The following is a 14,685-nucleotide window of genomic DNA, read 5'->3' on the forward strand; positions in this document are numbered from 1 at the left end:
ATAAATGCCTGAAAAATGCATTCTTGTCAAATAAAAGTATACATTTCTTTAATATATACCGTATTTTTCAGACTATAAGTCACACCTAAGTATAAATCGCATCAGTCCAAAAATATGTTATGTCGAGGAAAAAAACATATATAAGTCGCAATGGAGTGTAAGTCACATTTATTTAGAACCAAGAGGAAACATTAGGCTACCGTCTCCAGCCCCGAGAGGGCGCTCTATGTTTTCGTTATAGACTACAGGAGCACTGAGCAGCATAGAGCGCCCTCTGACGGCTGGAGACGGTAATGATTTCTCTTGGTTCATTTCTCTTGGTTCATGTCAAATTTATTTTTGATAAATAAGTCGCACCTGACTAGAAGTCGCAGAACCAGCCAAACTATGAAAAAAGTGTGACTTATAGTCCGGAAAATACGGTATGTAACCCACACTGTTGAACGTTAATGTATATGGCCACTAAAACACATTATGTTTAACCATATGTTACACATCCAATCACATTACCTGTCTAGACACACTGCTCCCAGACTGAAGAGCAATTGAGTGGTCTTCCAGCCAGGAACATCAAGCGCTACTCCATCCCCGAGGGTGAGTAACTCAAATTTGTCTGTCAGTGCCTCTGCCACAGCTGCATCTGCTTCTGCAGGAGAGATCCTTAACAGAAGCTGTCCCAGAAGGCCTAGTGTCAGGTGGTATGTTTCATTCAGACAGCCGGCGTTGGAGATGACCACTCTGAACAGCAGTGGCAGGATGGGACTCAGGCTGGACAAAGATAGTGAGCTGCCCTGTAGAGGATTAAATGGGTATATTAGCATATTCGGTGTTTCTTGGATGTGAACGCGAGACAAAAAATAGGTAGTTGAACTGGCTTCATTTCAGGTTACATATTAAACATTTTCTGAAACCATAAGCCTATCACTATAAAATGGTTTTCCCGTAGAATTGGGCTACTTTAACACTGTTGCTGCGGGATGTTTTGCATGTCAGTGGGTTAAAGCGACCTAAATAATGCGATATTTAGCCGCTGCAATGCAAATTTTGCCAGTGGAACCTCACAAAAAAAACTGGTATTTTACCCATCGAAATGCCTTTGGGCTATTATGGAGTAGCAACTGGGCAGGATTTGTTGAAAAAACCTGGCAAACTTGCACTACAAATTAAACTGGAATCTTTGTTGGTACCTGTTTGTTTGCAGGCAACATGGCTGCCAGCAATCCCAGAATCCTCTCTCTGGAGCATTCGGCAAACACATGTTCCTGTAGCGGCCCCCGGGCTGTCTTTTCCTCCTGGTCCTTATATGCGTCCATGTTCTCCGAGGTAGGAGATGTGATCGTATCTCCACTTGACTCTGAAACTGAGGTGAAAATAAGAAGATAAAATACATTTTAACATCTGTACTTCGCTGTTTTTGTTCCCATATACACCTTCTATATCCTGTTGTCTTCAATGAAATCCCACGAGACATTCAAAGGCAACAAATAACTGACTACATAAAGATATTACAGATCTCCTTGATTATTGAAGGGTACTAAGAGACAGGCTCACCTCTGACTCCAGGGGACAGCGTGTCTTCACTGGACACAGAGGGTGTCTGACTTGCACTGGATGAGTCTGACGTATCCTGAGAGACAAGCTTCCTCCTCCTCTTCTCATCCCCTTCTGTATCTGGCTCCTGCTTTTGTGGTTTCTTGTGAAGAGGAATAAAAGCAAGAGGATTACCGTATTTTTCGGACTATAAGTCGCACCTGAGTTTAAGTCGCATCAGTCCAAAAATACGTCATGATGAGGAAAAAAAACATATATAAGTCGCACTAGACTATAAGTCACATTTATTAAGAACCAAGAGAAAACATTACCGTCTACAGCCATGAGAGGGCGCTCTATGTTTTCAGTGTAGACTACAGGAGCACTCAGCAGCATAGAGCCCCCTCTCGCGGCTGTAGACGGTAATGTTTTCTCTTGGTTCAGGTCTCTTGGTTCATTTCTCTTGGTTCATGTCAAATTCATTTTGATAAATAAGTCGCAGGACCAGCCAAACTATGAAAAAAAGTGTGACTTATAGTCCGGAAAATACGGTACTATTAAAAAATGTACACAGTGCGTTTATCACACTGTTGTTAGCTATATCCTGGGGATTTTAGTCACACACTTAAAAAAATATAAAGTCAAAAAGCTTCAGTAAAGTACTGACTCTGTCTGTAGGTAGCGTTGGGGAGCAGATAGCTGTAGTGCTGCTGGGAAGTGAGGAGGTGTCTGTGCTGCTGATGTCCTGAAAAGATCCAGCCGTCGCAGGACACAGTTCACTCTCAGTGGCCGATTCGTTTGAAGAAAGCAGTGACAGCAGGGCAGAGGCTCGCAAACCTACAGGAAACAAGAGCAACCCTGATTAAACAGACATATCTACCAAGACTTCTATTTTTAATTAACACACACACACACACAATTTAATTCTAAATAGATATGGTGCATTCAGATATATTGATTACCTTTCCCAGTCTGTCCCTTCAGAAGGCAATCATTGATGATGTCAGAGCAGTGGGTTTGCAGTGCCCTAGCGTAACCGAGCGTGACATCATTCAAAGGCTCTCCATCCTGTGCTTTCTCGCTGATCAGCTCGGATGTGAACAGGGCAAGTGCGGCAAAAAGAAGCCAGGAGTAGTTATGTATATAGGGCTGAATGAGTCTGTGGCGGTCACTGATGCGAATAGTGACCATAGGGTACACTGTGATACGGTGGGTGGGCAGGTGGCTGGAGGTACAGGAAAATGAATAATAATAATAACAATAATAAAAATTTTAATATTATAACAATGAATAGTTTTTCTACTGATCCTCGTTACTCGAAAATATTATATACGTATGTGTGTGTGTAAAAGAATAAAAATAAAAAATAAAAACATATAAAAACATAAAACTATTTAAAAAAAACAAGTTAAAACAAAGTAAAAAATTACAAAAAAAATTACTGAAAAAACTACATAAAAACTATATTAAAATGCTAAATAAATAAATATGAAAAACAACAACAAAGTATTATATATATAAAATCAGATCTGAAATTCACTAATTCAACTGAGGTATACATTTTTTCTTGTGTCATAAATCGATTAAAATACATGGATTCAGTTTGGTTTAAAAAATTGTTTGCAAATATTTAATATTTTCATTTTCATTGTTTAGTTGCCTTTAGTGATCTTCTGATGTGTATTAGGGCTGGGACGATAAATCGATGCAGAATCGATTTATCGTCCCAGCCCTAATACATGAAACGTGGATAGATTCTGAGATTTTCAGAATACATCACGATTCAAATTTTAACAGCAGATGGCGCTCTAATCTAGTTTTTATCCGCACTCTCAAACGCTCAAGAAGAAGAGTGCTAAAAAGCACATGTGTGTTCGGCTGAGTTAGTAACGTTAATTTTGCTTCAGCTCGGAATGCTTTTATGATGCAAAATTAATGTAAAAGCCCACTGTGAGCACCCTTGTAATTCGCTTGAACCTTTTTTCGAATTTTGTGAATGATTATTTTAGGTTCAAGAATGTGTAAGGATTTGGAAAAGAGCAGAGTACGGCTGTTTCTAAAGCATGCAGTGCCATCTGCTGTTCAAGACTAAGCTCAGGATCGACTCAAGAAACAATCGCGATGCATTCGGAAAATCTCTGAATAATTTTTCGATTCGCGATGCATCGATTTATTTTCCCAGCCCTAACCCGTATTACCTGTCTGGGTATTTTTTGGCATTATAACAGCCAAAGCAGAGATCGAAGTCCTCACAGACATTACAGTTAATCCTGCTGCCCACGATAAGGCCCTGGCAGTGGTCACAGGCATACTCCATATTCACCATCTCATGCTCATCCTCATGGCCTTCTGGTTTAGCACCACCTGAACCAGGAGAACAGAGCAGTTCAATACACGCACTCTGACTTATCAAGTGTGCCAGAAATATACTGCTGCAATAAATGTGTAGTGCCTAATTTAACATGAATGCAATAAAAAAGGGAAATAATGTTTGATTAACATTTAGTTTTGGCTTCATTATAATGTAAGCCACTGCTGACTGTGATGGTGTGACTCACTGAGGAAGCAGGTCTTGCACAGGTCCATATCTGTACACTGCAGGCACCGGTAGCGATGCCACGGTGCGATCCGTCCGCAGCCGTCACATGAGATCTCCACATTCAGCAGGTCGCAGTAGCGTGCAATGAACATGTGCATCTGCAAAGATCAAAAGTGAGTGAAAGAGCACCAAAAATGCAGAATGTTTAATTTCATATGGAGTTCTTTGCAAATAAATTATTTTGAGGGCTGTTTGCAGTTACTTGTGTCTGAATATGTCAAATCTGTCTGTGCTTTTGCAGAGGCTCACATTTTGACTAGCCTGACTTACAAAAGACTAAGCAAATCCAATCCAAATATTTGTTCTACCTGGATAAAGTCTTGCATGTGTTGCATGACATATGCATGTGTTTGCACAGATTAAACATTGAATCGTGACATAAAGGGTTCGCAGGTATGCATTCAATAAACATTACATGCATAATAACACTGTTACTCCACCCAAAGTTAGTTTTTGTGTTAATTCAAATGACTTCTTATATAACTGTCTCCATTATCAAAAAAAAAAAATTGGTAGTAAGCCATTTGTGAGCAACGGTTTTGTTTCCCAGGAATGCATTTATTTGATTTGATATCTGTACCTTTCTCTTGTCCTCCGCTGAGGCCTGGCTGATCTTGTCAAACCACTTCTCAAACATGCCATCCAAACACTCATCCATCCATTCAGTGTTCCTCTCGTAGTCAGTGATCTCATCCTCCTCCGTCCACTGGCTACACCATCATGTGACATGGAGAAAATGACAGATGAGAAGCCAAATAAAACACTGGATACCTTCAAGCTTAGTATATGAGATCAGGATTAAGTGGAGATTAACAGTGTCAACATCACAAGAATCACAACAACGAAGCTCACCAAATGTGCCCTCAGGATGTCTTCAACAACTTTACATTAGAAGTCAAATGATAAATGAAAGATACTTTCTCTTCATTTCCACATTCCCAACACAGCATATGCGTTCTGATCCATGTCTCATACCTGATGGCAATATCATGCACACTGATGTTTTCTTGGGACATGGTGAGCAGAAGATCAGGCAGTTTGATGTCCAGAAACAGCGACAAGTCTTCTGCTTCCCAGCTCATATCCAGCAAATGCAGCAGACATGTCTGCACACATGACAGGGCGGGCAGCAGGGCCCTGAGGACACACAGAACACACAATAGACATAAGACACACATAATGCATCGGCAGACCTTGTGTAGCATATTTATTGTTACTAAATTCTAGAGCACACAGATTTCATAATACACATTCAATATTGAAAAACCCACTTCTCGTTCAGTGCATTGAAGCTCTGCACGGCCTCTACTAGCATGAGAACCAGCAGATGATACGAGTGTCTGACCAGCTCCCTCATCTCCTGTCCGCTGCCCAACAACTGAGAAAAGTAACTGAGACACACATACAGGTCGAGTTAAAATAATAATATTATGACATGAAATGATTTTTTAGATCACTGGCTCTCAAACCTGTCCTGGGGACTCCCAACCACTGCACAATTTGTGCGTATCCTTCATTTAACACACTTGATTCAGCTCTTCAGCTCAGTGGTAGTCTCTGCATGGCTTGAATTGGGGGTGGTCTATGAGGGAGAGATACAAAACGTGCAGTGGTTGGGGGGTCCCCAGGACAGGTTGGAGAACCACCGTTTTAGATAACATACTTGGTGAAATCTTTCTGACATGCTAAGAGTTCCTGGAGAAACAAAATACAGGGTGCCTGGAAGACGTGCGGTTTCCCCAGGGTGAGTATACACTGCTGGACCAGCTCCAGCACCTCACACACACTCAGAGCCTGGGCCTTCTTCAGAGCCAGAGTATGAAGAACACTGAACACACACACAGAAACACATTTCATTACCGCTGGTCAGAGACAGATCACTGAGATTCAACAAGCACCGTCCTTCGGATGAGACGTTAAACCGAGGTCCTGACTCTCTGTGGTCATTAAAAATCCCAGGATGTCTTTCGAAAAGAGTAGAGGTGTGACCTCGGCATCCTGGCTCAATTCGCCTATTGGCCTCTGACCATCATGGCCTCCTAACAATCCCCATATCTGCTGATTGGCTTCATCACTCTGTCTCCTCTCCATCAGTAAGCTGGTGTGTGGTGGGCGTTCTGGCGCAATATGGCTGCCGTCGCATCATCCAGGTGGATGCTGCACACTGGTGGTGGATGAGGAGATACCCCCTGACAATGTAAAGCGCTTTGAGTGTCTAGAAAAGCGCTATATAAATGTAACAAATTATTAAATTATTAATTATTATTAATTGAGATCACTCAGGTCACTGAGACATTATTTTAAAGAAATTAACACTTTTAGCAAGCAACAACTGCTTTCAATAATGATAATAATTAATAAAAAAAAATTGAGCACCTAATAAAATTTTACGGATCTTATGATTTAATGACTCCTGAAACTTCAGATTTACCATCACAGGAATAAATTACATTTTAGATATATATTCATATACAAACAACTATTTGAAATTGTAATCTTTTGCAATATTACTATTTTACTGTTTTTAGATTTTAAAAAAATGACTGAGCCCAAACTTTTGAAAGGTAGTGATTATTTGCAGTAAATGTAAAAATACTGGTCAAATTAATTATTTTGCAATTATGCAAAAAAAAAAAAGAGAAGAATTTTAACTAGAAGTCTCAACTGTACAGAAAATGCTACCAAAATTCAACAGCTTTTGACACAGATATCAAACACTAATATTAATTTAAAAACATACAACTAATGGCTGTAATTTCAGTCATAAAGCTATTTTATTGTTTCAGAAGCAAGGGCTACTTTTACAATAATTATTTGAGGAGGCCCTGGTCACTATTCACCTTTACTGTGTAGAAGAGCCAACAGGACACCAGAACAGCACAGTATCTACTCTTTTGTTACAGCGTAATATGAAATAAATAAATTGAACTAAACTGATTTAAAGGGACAGTCCACCCAGTTTTTACTCACCCTCATGTTGTTCCAAACCTGTATGAGCTTCTTTCTTCTGGGGAACATAAAAAAAGATATCAAACCAAACAGTTGCTGGTATCCTCTGACTTCCATTGTAAAGGGAAAAACTATGGAAGTCAATGGGGACCGGCAGCTTTTTGTTTACCATCATTATTCAAAATATCTTCTTTTGTGTTCAGCAGAAGAAAGAAATGTATAAAGGTCTGGAACAACATGAGGGTGAACTATCCTTTTAAGCTCATGCATCAAAATCTGTTGAATCATAATTTCATACATCCAGCCATTCACACACCTGCTCTCATTAATGACCATGTCCTTCATAAAGCTGAGGATGTGTTTGAGGATCGGGAAGCGCTCTTTAACAGGCGGTGTCATGCGAGGCTCCTCTACAGACCGTAAGGAAAGGAGCCTCAAGCAGCCCCGACTGAAAGGTGCTTTACGTGGGAAGGCTAACGGGGAGAGAGGCTCTCCTGTTTGAGACTGAAGACTTTCCGTGGAGCCCTTGGCACCCTGAGAACTGATGCTGCTGGAAGGTCCAGCATCCACTGGTGCTGAGGACGTCTGGTCACGCTGACTGGCCCCTGAGGGCCTTGCTGCTTCTGCTCCCGCAGGGGTCTGGGAGATGGAGGGAACAGAGGCGCTGGGCTGGAAGTCTCCCTCTGAAATGGAAACCGATCGAAAAAGAGGAGCAGCACAAGCGCCATCTTCTGGTCTGGAAGGCTCTTGTTCCAGAAGTGCAGAGGCTCCACCACTCGGGCTAAATCGGAAGAGGAACAAACTTCTACTGATGCAAATTTCAGCTGTTAAGAGAGTGAAAAAGATAGTGAGAATGCAGAAGAATCAGTTTAAGAAACTCTGCATCAAAGGCATATTTATAGCATCAATATTTACCAAGTGACTCCATCGTAACCTCATTCTGTCCGTCTTCTTTTTCCTCTACTCCATTCATTTTACCCATAAGGTAGCGCTGTTTCATTTCCAACTACCAAAACGGATCAAAATGGAGAAATGTTAAATAAAAATAAATGTTATGTTCTTTTAAACTTAAAAATGATAAGCTATACTTGCCATCCACGTTCTGATGCCATTGGCGAGGGCATAGACCTGCAGAAGGTCCTCGCTAAGACTGCTCTGGCCGTTTTTAGCAACTAATGCAGAGGAGAAAAGAAAAGGAACTGACATGTATGACCGACAAACTGTCCTGTTCATCTTACAGATACAGATCAAATACGGTCTGTACCAAGGAACCAAGGTTTTGATGGTTTAACATGGCCCTGGAGTTTTAGGATTTTCAAATTATGAAGTGAAGTGAAATATTAATCAACAAGAAATATAAGATTCTGCACTATTTTTCATTAACCAATTTTGTGGCATTAACCAAAAACAGTCGTTTCTCTTTAGTTTGCTCTCTTGAACCTGTTAGAAACTCTTAAAATGTATTTATTTACCAAAGCTCCTAAGACTGTGGTGCAGTGCTGGTGTGTGATACACCATGGCCGCCCAGGTGGCGTTCACAGCCTGGTCCACTTTTGAGCCTGCAGCAATCTCATTCCTGATTTGCTGCTTCTTGCAGGTCAACAAAAGGGCCCTCATTAACTCTGTCCTGCCATCAGAAGAATCCTGCGAAGGATCCCAGCAAGCAAAGTCCTTAAGGAATTCCACCAATTCATCTCCCAAAGGAGCTGGCTCTTCCTGAAGAACAAAATAGCAAACGATGCACAAACATGATTCGATTGTTTTTCGAACTTTTTTTCTGGAATGAAACACACACAAAGTCATAATCCAAGTACTCTTACCTGGTCGGTGTCTGGTGCCAGGGCTAATTTCTTTTCACCAAGAAGTCCACTTAAACCATGTCTGAACATAGGCTTCCACAGAGGACAGGACAGGACATGGTTCATCAAAGCTGCAGGCAACTCTTTTACACCACGGATCTCTTCAAGAGGAAAGCAGACATAACAAAAAAACACAGACATAAATCAAACTGCAATTTATATTCAATGTCGTTCAATACAATTTTTTTTCTTTTCTTTTTTTTTTACACCTTTTCACAATTTGTTTTTGAAGAAGAACACATGTATGTGCTCACACACATTTAAATTAAACACAAGGGATAAAATTAGAAATAATCAGAAGTGCACAATTATCCCACCGTAAGGTGATTTCAAAGCCATGGTGCGGGAGGCCAGACGGCCCATTAGCCTGGACACGAGGAGCTGCAGATCTGAGGTCCAGGACGCGGTGACGTCTGCCAGGCCATATGCTGTCACTGTGAACCTGTAACCCCATTCATTATTACTGCTGTCTGAGTGGAACAGAAACTGCAGCTGGGGACCCGCTTTAAATGTCACTTTCTGATGAAAAAAAGCATGATTTACTATACATAAATTGTATTCATCAAGAGATAAAAAAAAGAGGAATCACATTAAAGCAAAGGCTAAAATTAATTGCATTCATATAATTACATAAAACATTTGGCAGACAGCTTAAAATAGTACAGTAAACCGTTTTTGTACCTTTGGCCATTTCTCCGTGCCGACCTTCATATCATATCGCACTTTTCCTCCCCTAGCATCAGTGAATTCCAGATAGTCATACCTACCAAACAAACCAAACCCACCTGATTAGTGCAAATATAATACAAACTTCATGCATCTGTAGGAGGAAAAGTGTGAGTTTGATTCCTGTTTTCACCAGAAGGTGGCAGTGGCATTGTAGAATAAGCTCTTCACACCTTTTCTCGGTTTCACAACGTTCATCAAACTCCACCTCGAAGGACGTGGCACCAGGACACACAAAGACGGTGGTCTCGTGTCTGCTATTCTCATAGTTATGAGGTGACTCCATATGCCACGTCCTTAATACAACAGGCTGCTGAGTCTGCTGACAGCCCTCCATATCAACCTACAGACACAGGGATCAAAACTGATAAATACATTATTCTCACTTACTTTTCATTTGCATGTAGAAAACCCAAATGAAATACTCACTTACATTAGTTTTCAGTCATTTCCATTCTATTTATTCGAACTTGAGCGTGTCAGTATGTTTAAGACACAGAGTGAACTGACCTTAGAGATGATGTCCTCTGTATCACTAGACAGCTTCTTGAGCAGGTCTGCCAGAGGATAGAATCTCTTGAGCAGCACACAGTGAGGAATATCCAGAGCGCACAGCTCCAGCAGGAAGATTGTCTAACAACAGCACACAATCCACACTTAATATATACATGCATACAGAAGCATAAATGAATGAATAATTATATAAAGATTTAGTGGGTCTGCTACCAGCTGTCTTGTTGCCATGGCAAGAATGGATCCACTGAGTTTCTCTATGATGTCAGCTCCAGAGAAGCGCTTAATAAGAGGACTCAGTATGTCTCTGGTACCAGACAGGAACTGTTCCACATCTAATATCCAAGAGAAACAGTACAGATATATTACCTTCTGCAAATAATCAGTACTGTACAAAAGTTTGGGGTCCGTAATTATTTTTAAAGCAAGGCTGCATTTATCTGATCAAAAAAAATAAAAGGTATAAATAGTAATATAGGAAAAGAATACAATTTAAAATAACTGTTTTGTATTTTAATATAATTTTAAAATGTAATCTATTCCTGTGAAGGCAAAGCTGAGTCTTCAGTGTCACATGATCCTTCAGAAATCATTCCAAAATGCTGGTTTGGTTCACTTCTGATTATTATCAGAGCTGTGCTGCTTAATATATGTGTGGAAATCATACTCACTCAAGATTCTCTGATAACAGAACAGCATTAAAAAGATATCTTGTGACTTTATTAATTTATATAAATGTACGTTATTAATCTCACTTTTAATGTATTCTTACTGAATGAAAGTGTTTCATTAAACAGTGCCTATGTTACGTTCCGTCATGTGTAGCTAGTACGATTATAAATATCAGAATCAAAAACACAGAGTTGGACTACATCTTTACAGAGACCACTGAAAAACTAGAAATCTAAATGTAAACTTAAAAGTTCTCAAGATGCCCTTTAAAACTTTCTCCTCATCAGATTTTACCCAAACACATACCACTTCAGTGTCGAATGTTTATTCTTCCATTCAGCTTTGTAACTGTTATGCTCATAATACAATTTTTACTGAAAAGGGCATTCAAATATAAATATTTAATATATACATTTAGCACCGAATATAAGAATTTTCACAAGTGGTCTCAGATTTTTCACCATACTGTATTTTGAAGGGCTCTATAAAAGCAGACTAACATTTCAGCAGGATTTCCCTGGCCAGATCAGCAGAGCTGGCCGTTTCTCCTTTGAGCTGCAGGAAGCACCAGGACAGCAGGCTGCCCTGTAAAGCCCAGAACAGAGACAGCAGGACCCTCCAAATGGACCCTCCTCTGGAATCCAACATCAACACCTCACACTGAAGAAAGGGAGAGGGGCATTTTACATGGATCAACATCACATTCCTCTTTATAAAACTAGACAGGGGAAAACTTTTAGTGAGTTGTCATGCAATGCATTACAATATGAGGTGTCAGCGAACACATGTTGATGCACAACGGAAACATTTAAAGTATGTGTCAATTATTTGCAAGAGCTAATATATGTGAGGAGGAGTGACCAGATGAGATTGGCTGTCAGCATGGGGCAGACATACCTCTCTAGTGGCCACAATGAGCAGCGTGTCCATGACGGTCAGGACAGGTGTGATGTCAAAGTCAGACGGGGGTCCTTTAGGGGGCAGCAAGAGGAGACCTTTCGGGTCCCAATCGCTGAAAACAGAAATTAGCATGTGAGATTATGTGAGAGAGCAGGAAGCTATACATTTTAACAGGACCAAAAAAAAAAAGAACTAGTTTGATACCTGAAGTAACTGCAGAGAGACTCAAATGTCAGTTTAACAGATTCTGGCTGGTTTTCTTCGGTTATGTTTTTCTAAGAAAAGCAGCAGCAACAACAACAAAAAATCTCATACAATAGCAATTCAATAACAATATTCAGCCAAGGTAAGTACACCCTCATATTCTTACCATCATGTGAAATAGTTTGTCCCTCCGGCTCTGTTTGTCAGGGAAGAAAATGGCAGCTCCACTGAGGATGGCTTTCACAGCTTCTTTTCTCAGAGCTTTCTCCACTACAGTCTGTCCTTCAGGGCCGTCCACCACTGCGCAGCACACAAAACTGAGGCTTTGAACCAATTTAACTGTTATTTTAAATTGTAGTAATATTTCAAAATATTGCATCTTTTACTGAATTTTTGCTGAAATAAACACAACCTTGGTGAACATGTGACTCCTGTAAAAACCATTTAAAAATAAAGACTCCAAACTTTTACAATTACATTGCATTACAAACGAAGCACAGAAGTGTGTCTTGATTTGCCACAGTCATGCCGTTGAGTCAGAGAGCGCAGTATGTGAGTCTTACCTTGGCACAAGTGACTGTAGAGCTCTCCGACAGCTTCTGCAGGATCCACGTCTGTGCTGGCTGAGGGTGATGCTGTGATGTCTGACGACTGGGACTCTGTCAGGCTGGGCAGCATTGGGAAGCAGTTCTGGAGCAGCTGAAGCAGGAGAACTCTTGTCTTCATGGCCTCTTCTCCCTCACTGAAATGTGTATACACACACATACACAGCAGACATTGGAAAATGTGATTTTTGCCTCCCTTAGTTCATAAGAAATGTTTCACCAAATCATAATATTAGAATGGTTTCTGAAGGATCATGTGACAGTGAAGACTGGAGTAATGGCTGCTGAAATGAATCACATTTAAAGAATATTAAAAATAGAATGAAGTTATTTTAAATTGTAATGATATTTCAGCAGCCTTGGTGAGAATAAGATAATAAGATGAAAAAGTAGTGTGATTTTACATGGACAAGGCCACAATACTCTAATGTCAAAGTCTAAACTTTGTGTCTAGTCTTTAAAAGTCTTCTTTACTTTCTATTTTTAAACACCTTTGCCTTCATTAGTTCATTTCAAATGATCCTTTAAATTAACAAAATATTTTGAAAAGTACAAATAATAAACGTAACCTCTAAATTATTATTTCTAAAATACATTTTGTTTTATATAAAGTATAGCATGTCACACCATAGAACTTCACCATCATGGCTTAAAATTTCATGTCAAGTGGAATTCAGTAAAATCATAATCTATAGGAAGCAAGAACATCTGACCATCTGTACAGAGTCACATGATCATTGAACTTATCGGATTAGTGGCCAAGAAATAGAAAGTCTTTATGCCATAATGCAAATGAACTACTGATTTTTAACATATAGTCTCTGTAACACCATCATACGAGCAGTAAAAATATCAATTATAAACCATTAAAAAAAATCCATGCACATACTAATATAAACATAAATTCTCATTACAGCTTTACTCACATAGATCTGAGTTTGTGGTAGAAGTCCCAGAACAGCAGCAGGTTGAGGTCACTGACGTCCAGCAGGGACTTCTGCTTGGACAGAGACACATCCTGTAACACAGGCTCAGGGTTCATACAGCTCTCTTTACAGAGGCTCTGAAAAAACACATTACAAATTCTAGAGTTGTATTTTAATAAATGAGGTCGGTCGCAAGAGGACGTCTGCTGGGTGTACCTTATCTCTGGTGAGCTGCTGGATGAAATAAAGGGTTTTCTTCACGAGTGTGAGCCCCGTAACCAGGCCTGAAACGCTCCCCTCAGCCTGAGCGCTCTGATCGTCCACATCCTCCAGCCGCTCTGAGTCTGGACACAAATAACCACTGAAACACATCTGCTGAACCCCCAGCCGCTCTGCTGTGTCCTGCCTGGCACACAGGAACTTCACCATCAGAAACTGCACACACACAGACAAAAAGAATAGCTGTTCATCAAGTGTGTGTACAATTGATTTAAAATGGTTTTTCAGAATCAACTGTAAGATATCATTAAGATTCACTGAATCAACAACTGATGGATTAAACCCTAAATGTCTTTTTCAATAGTCAATTTCACTCAGATCTTCATAATACAGAAGAAATGATCCATCACTACTTTCATTTCTCTGTACTTTCAAAGCATTAAAAAGTAATTCTGTTCATTTTTTTTATTTTAACTGTGATAAAGACATTCAGTTTGAGAAGGGAGAACTTTAGTAGGTGGACAAACTCCCAGAGTTAATAACATACTGTTTTTGATTTTAAATTGATGTCACAAGCAAACTTTCAAAGACGGAAAGAAAGAATCCATACTTTTGACACTCTGCATTGTTGCAGCTTGATCTCCACGTCGTTCCAGTCCTCTTCCACCTCAAACCAGCCAATGGGCTCGTCTTCACTGGTCTCTGCTATCATTGCGCTGGAGTGTGTGCGTGTGTTTGTGAATGTAACACACATGACAGTGTGTGAGGTACAGAGGCAGATAACAGCGAGAGGTCAATTGACTCAGAAACATTCTCACAGAATTTACAGCCATCTTGGCCGTGTGCAAAGACCAAAATCCACTCTCACATGTACTGGACAAGACAATGCATTCTCACATTATTATTCACACAATCTGCTCTCTCTCTCATACATTCCTAAACAAGTTCATGTGATCAGCACTGGGTGTCTTTTATGAGCAACA

General features: G+C 40.1%; 1 protein-coding gene across 5 annotated transcripts in view; it reads right to left on the minus strand.

The window, feature by feature from the left end:
• The window catches only part of LOC127958502 (zinc finger ZZ-type and EF-hand domain-containing protein 1), a 35,258-nt gene that overhangs the window by 14,252 nt on the left and 6,321 nt on the right, over nucleotides 1–14,685 (minus strand). For 2 of the 5 annotated variants that reach the window (XM_052557382.1, XM_052557383.1), the window contains exons 12-40: nucleotides 14,313–14,418; nucleotides 13,700–13,918; nucleotides 13,484–13,620; nucleotides 12,516–12,694; nucleotides 12,119–12,252; nucleotides 11,953–12,023; nucleotides 11,746–11,860; nucleotides 11,349–11,508; nucleotides 10,390–10,511; nucleotides 10,174–10,296; nucleotides 9,837–10,006; nucleotides 9,619–9,700; nucleotides 9,255–9,456; nucleotides 8,899–9,038; nucleotides 8,551–8,794; nucleotides 8,171–8,250; nucleotides 7,994–8,084; nucleotides 7,395–7,902; nucleotides 5,793–5,957; nucleotides 5,401–5,520; nucleotides 5,105–5,266; nucleotides 4,710–4,839; nucleotides 4,089–4,227; nucleotides 3,729–3,894; nucleotides 2,493–2,755; nucleotides 2,198–2,367; nucleotides 1,552–1,693; nucleotides 1,188–1,360; nucleotides 511–791 (exon numbers count right to left, since the gene is read on the minus strand). In XM_052557382.1, the coding sequence (XP_052413342.1) occupies nucleotides 511–791; nucleotides 1,188–1,360; nucleotides 1,552–1,693; nucleotides 2,198–2,367; nucleotides 2,493–2,755; nucleotides 3,729–3,894; nucleotides 4,089–4,227; nucleotides 4,710–4,839; nucleotides 5,105–5,266; nucleotides 5,401–5,520; nucleotides 5,793–5,957; nucleotides 7,395–7,902; nucleotides 7,994–8,084; nucleotides 8,171–8,250; nucleotides 8,551–8,794; nucleotides 8,899–9,038; nucleotides 9,255–9,456; nucleotides 9,619–9,700; nucleotides 9,837–10,006; nucleotides 10,174–10,296; nucleotides 10,390–10,511; nucleotides 11,349–11,508; nucleotides 11,746–11,860; nucleotides 11,953–12,023; nucleotides 12,119–12,252; nucleotides 12,516–12,694; nucleotides 13,484–13,620; nucleotides 13,700–13,918; nucleotides 14,313–14,418 (4,794 nt within the window). The remainder of the gene's footprint in view (nucleotides 1–510; nucleotides 792–1,187; nucleotides 1,361–1,551; nucleotides 1,694–2,197; nucleotides 2,368–2,492; nucleotides 2,756–3,728; nucleotides 3,895–4,088; nucleotides 4,228–4,709; nucleotides 4,840–5,104; nucleotides 5,267–5,400; nucleotides 5,521–5,792; nucleotides 5,958–7,394; nucleotides 7,903–7,993; nucleotides 8,085–8,170; nucleotides 8,251–8,550; nucleotides 8,795–8,898; nucleotides 9,039–9,254; nucleotides 9,457–9,618; nucleotides 9,701–9,836; nucleotides 10,007–10,173; nucleotides 10,297–10,389; nucleotides 10,512–11,348; nucleotides 11,509–11,745; nucleotides 11,861–11,952; nucleotides 12,024–12,118; nucleotides 12,253–12,515; nucleotides 12,695–13,483; nucleotides 13,621–13,699; nucleotides 13,919–14,312; nucleotides 14,419–14,685) is intronic. The other 3 variants (XM_052557385.1, XM_052557384.1, XM_052557386.1) reach the window with 2 other exon arrangements.

This window comes from Carassius gibelio, chromosome B5, assembly GCF_023724105.1.
Source record: "Carassius gibelio isolate Cgi1373 ecotype wild population from Czech Republic chromosome B5, carGib1.2-hapl.c, whole genome shotgun sequence".
Classification (NCBI taxonomy): Eukaryota; Metazoa; Chordata; class Actinopteri; order Cypriniformes; family Cyprinidae; genus Carassius; species Carassius gibelio.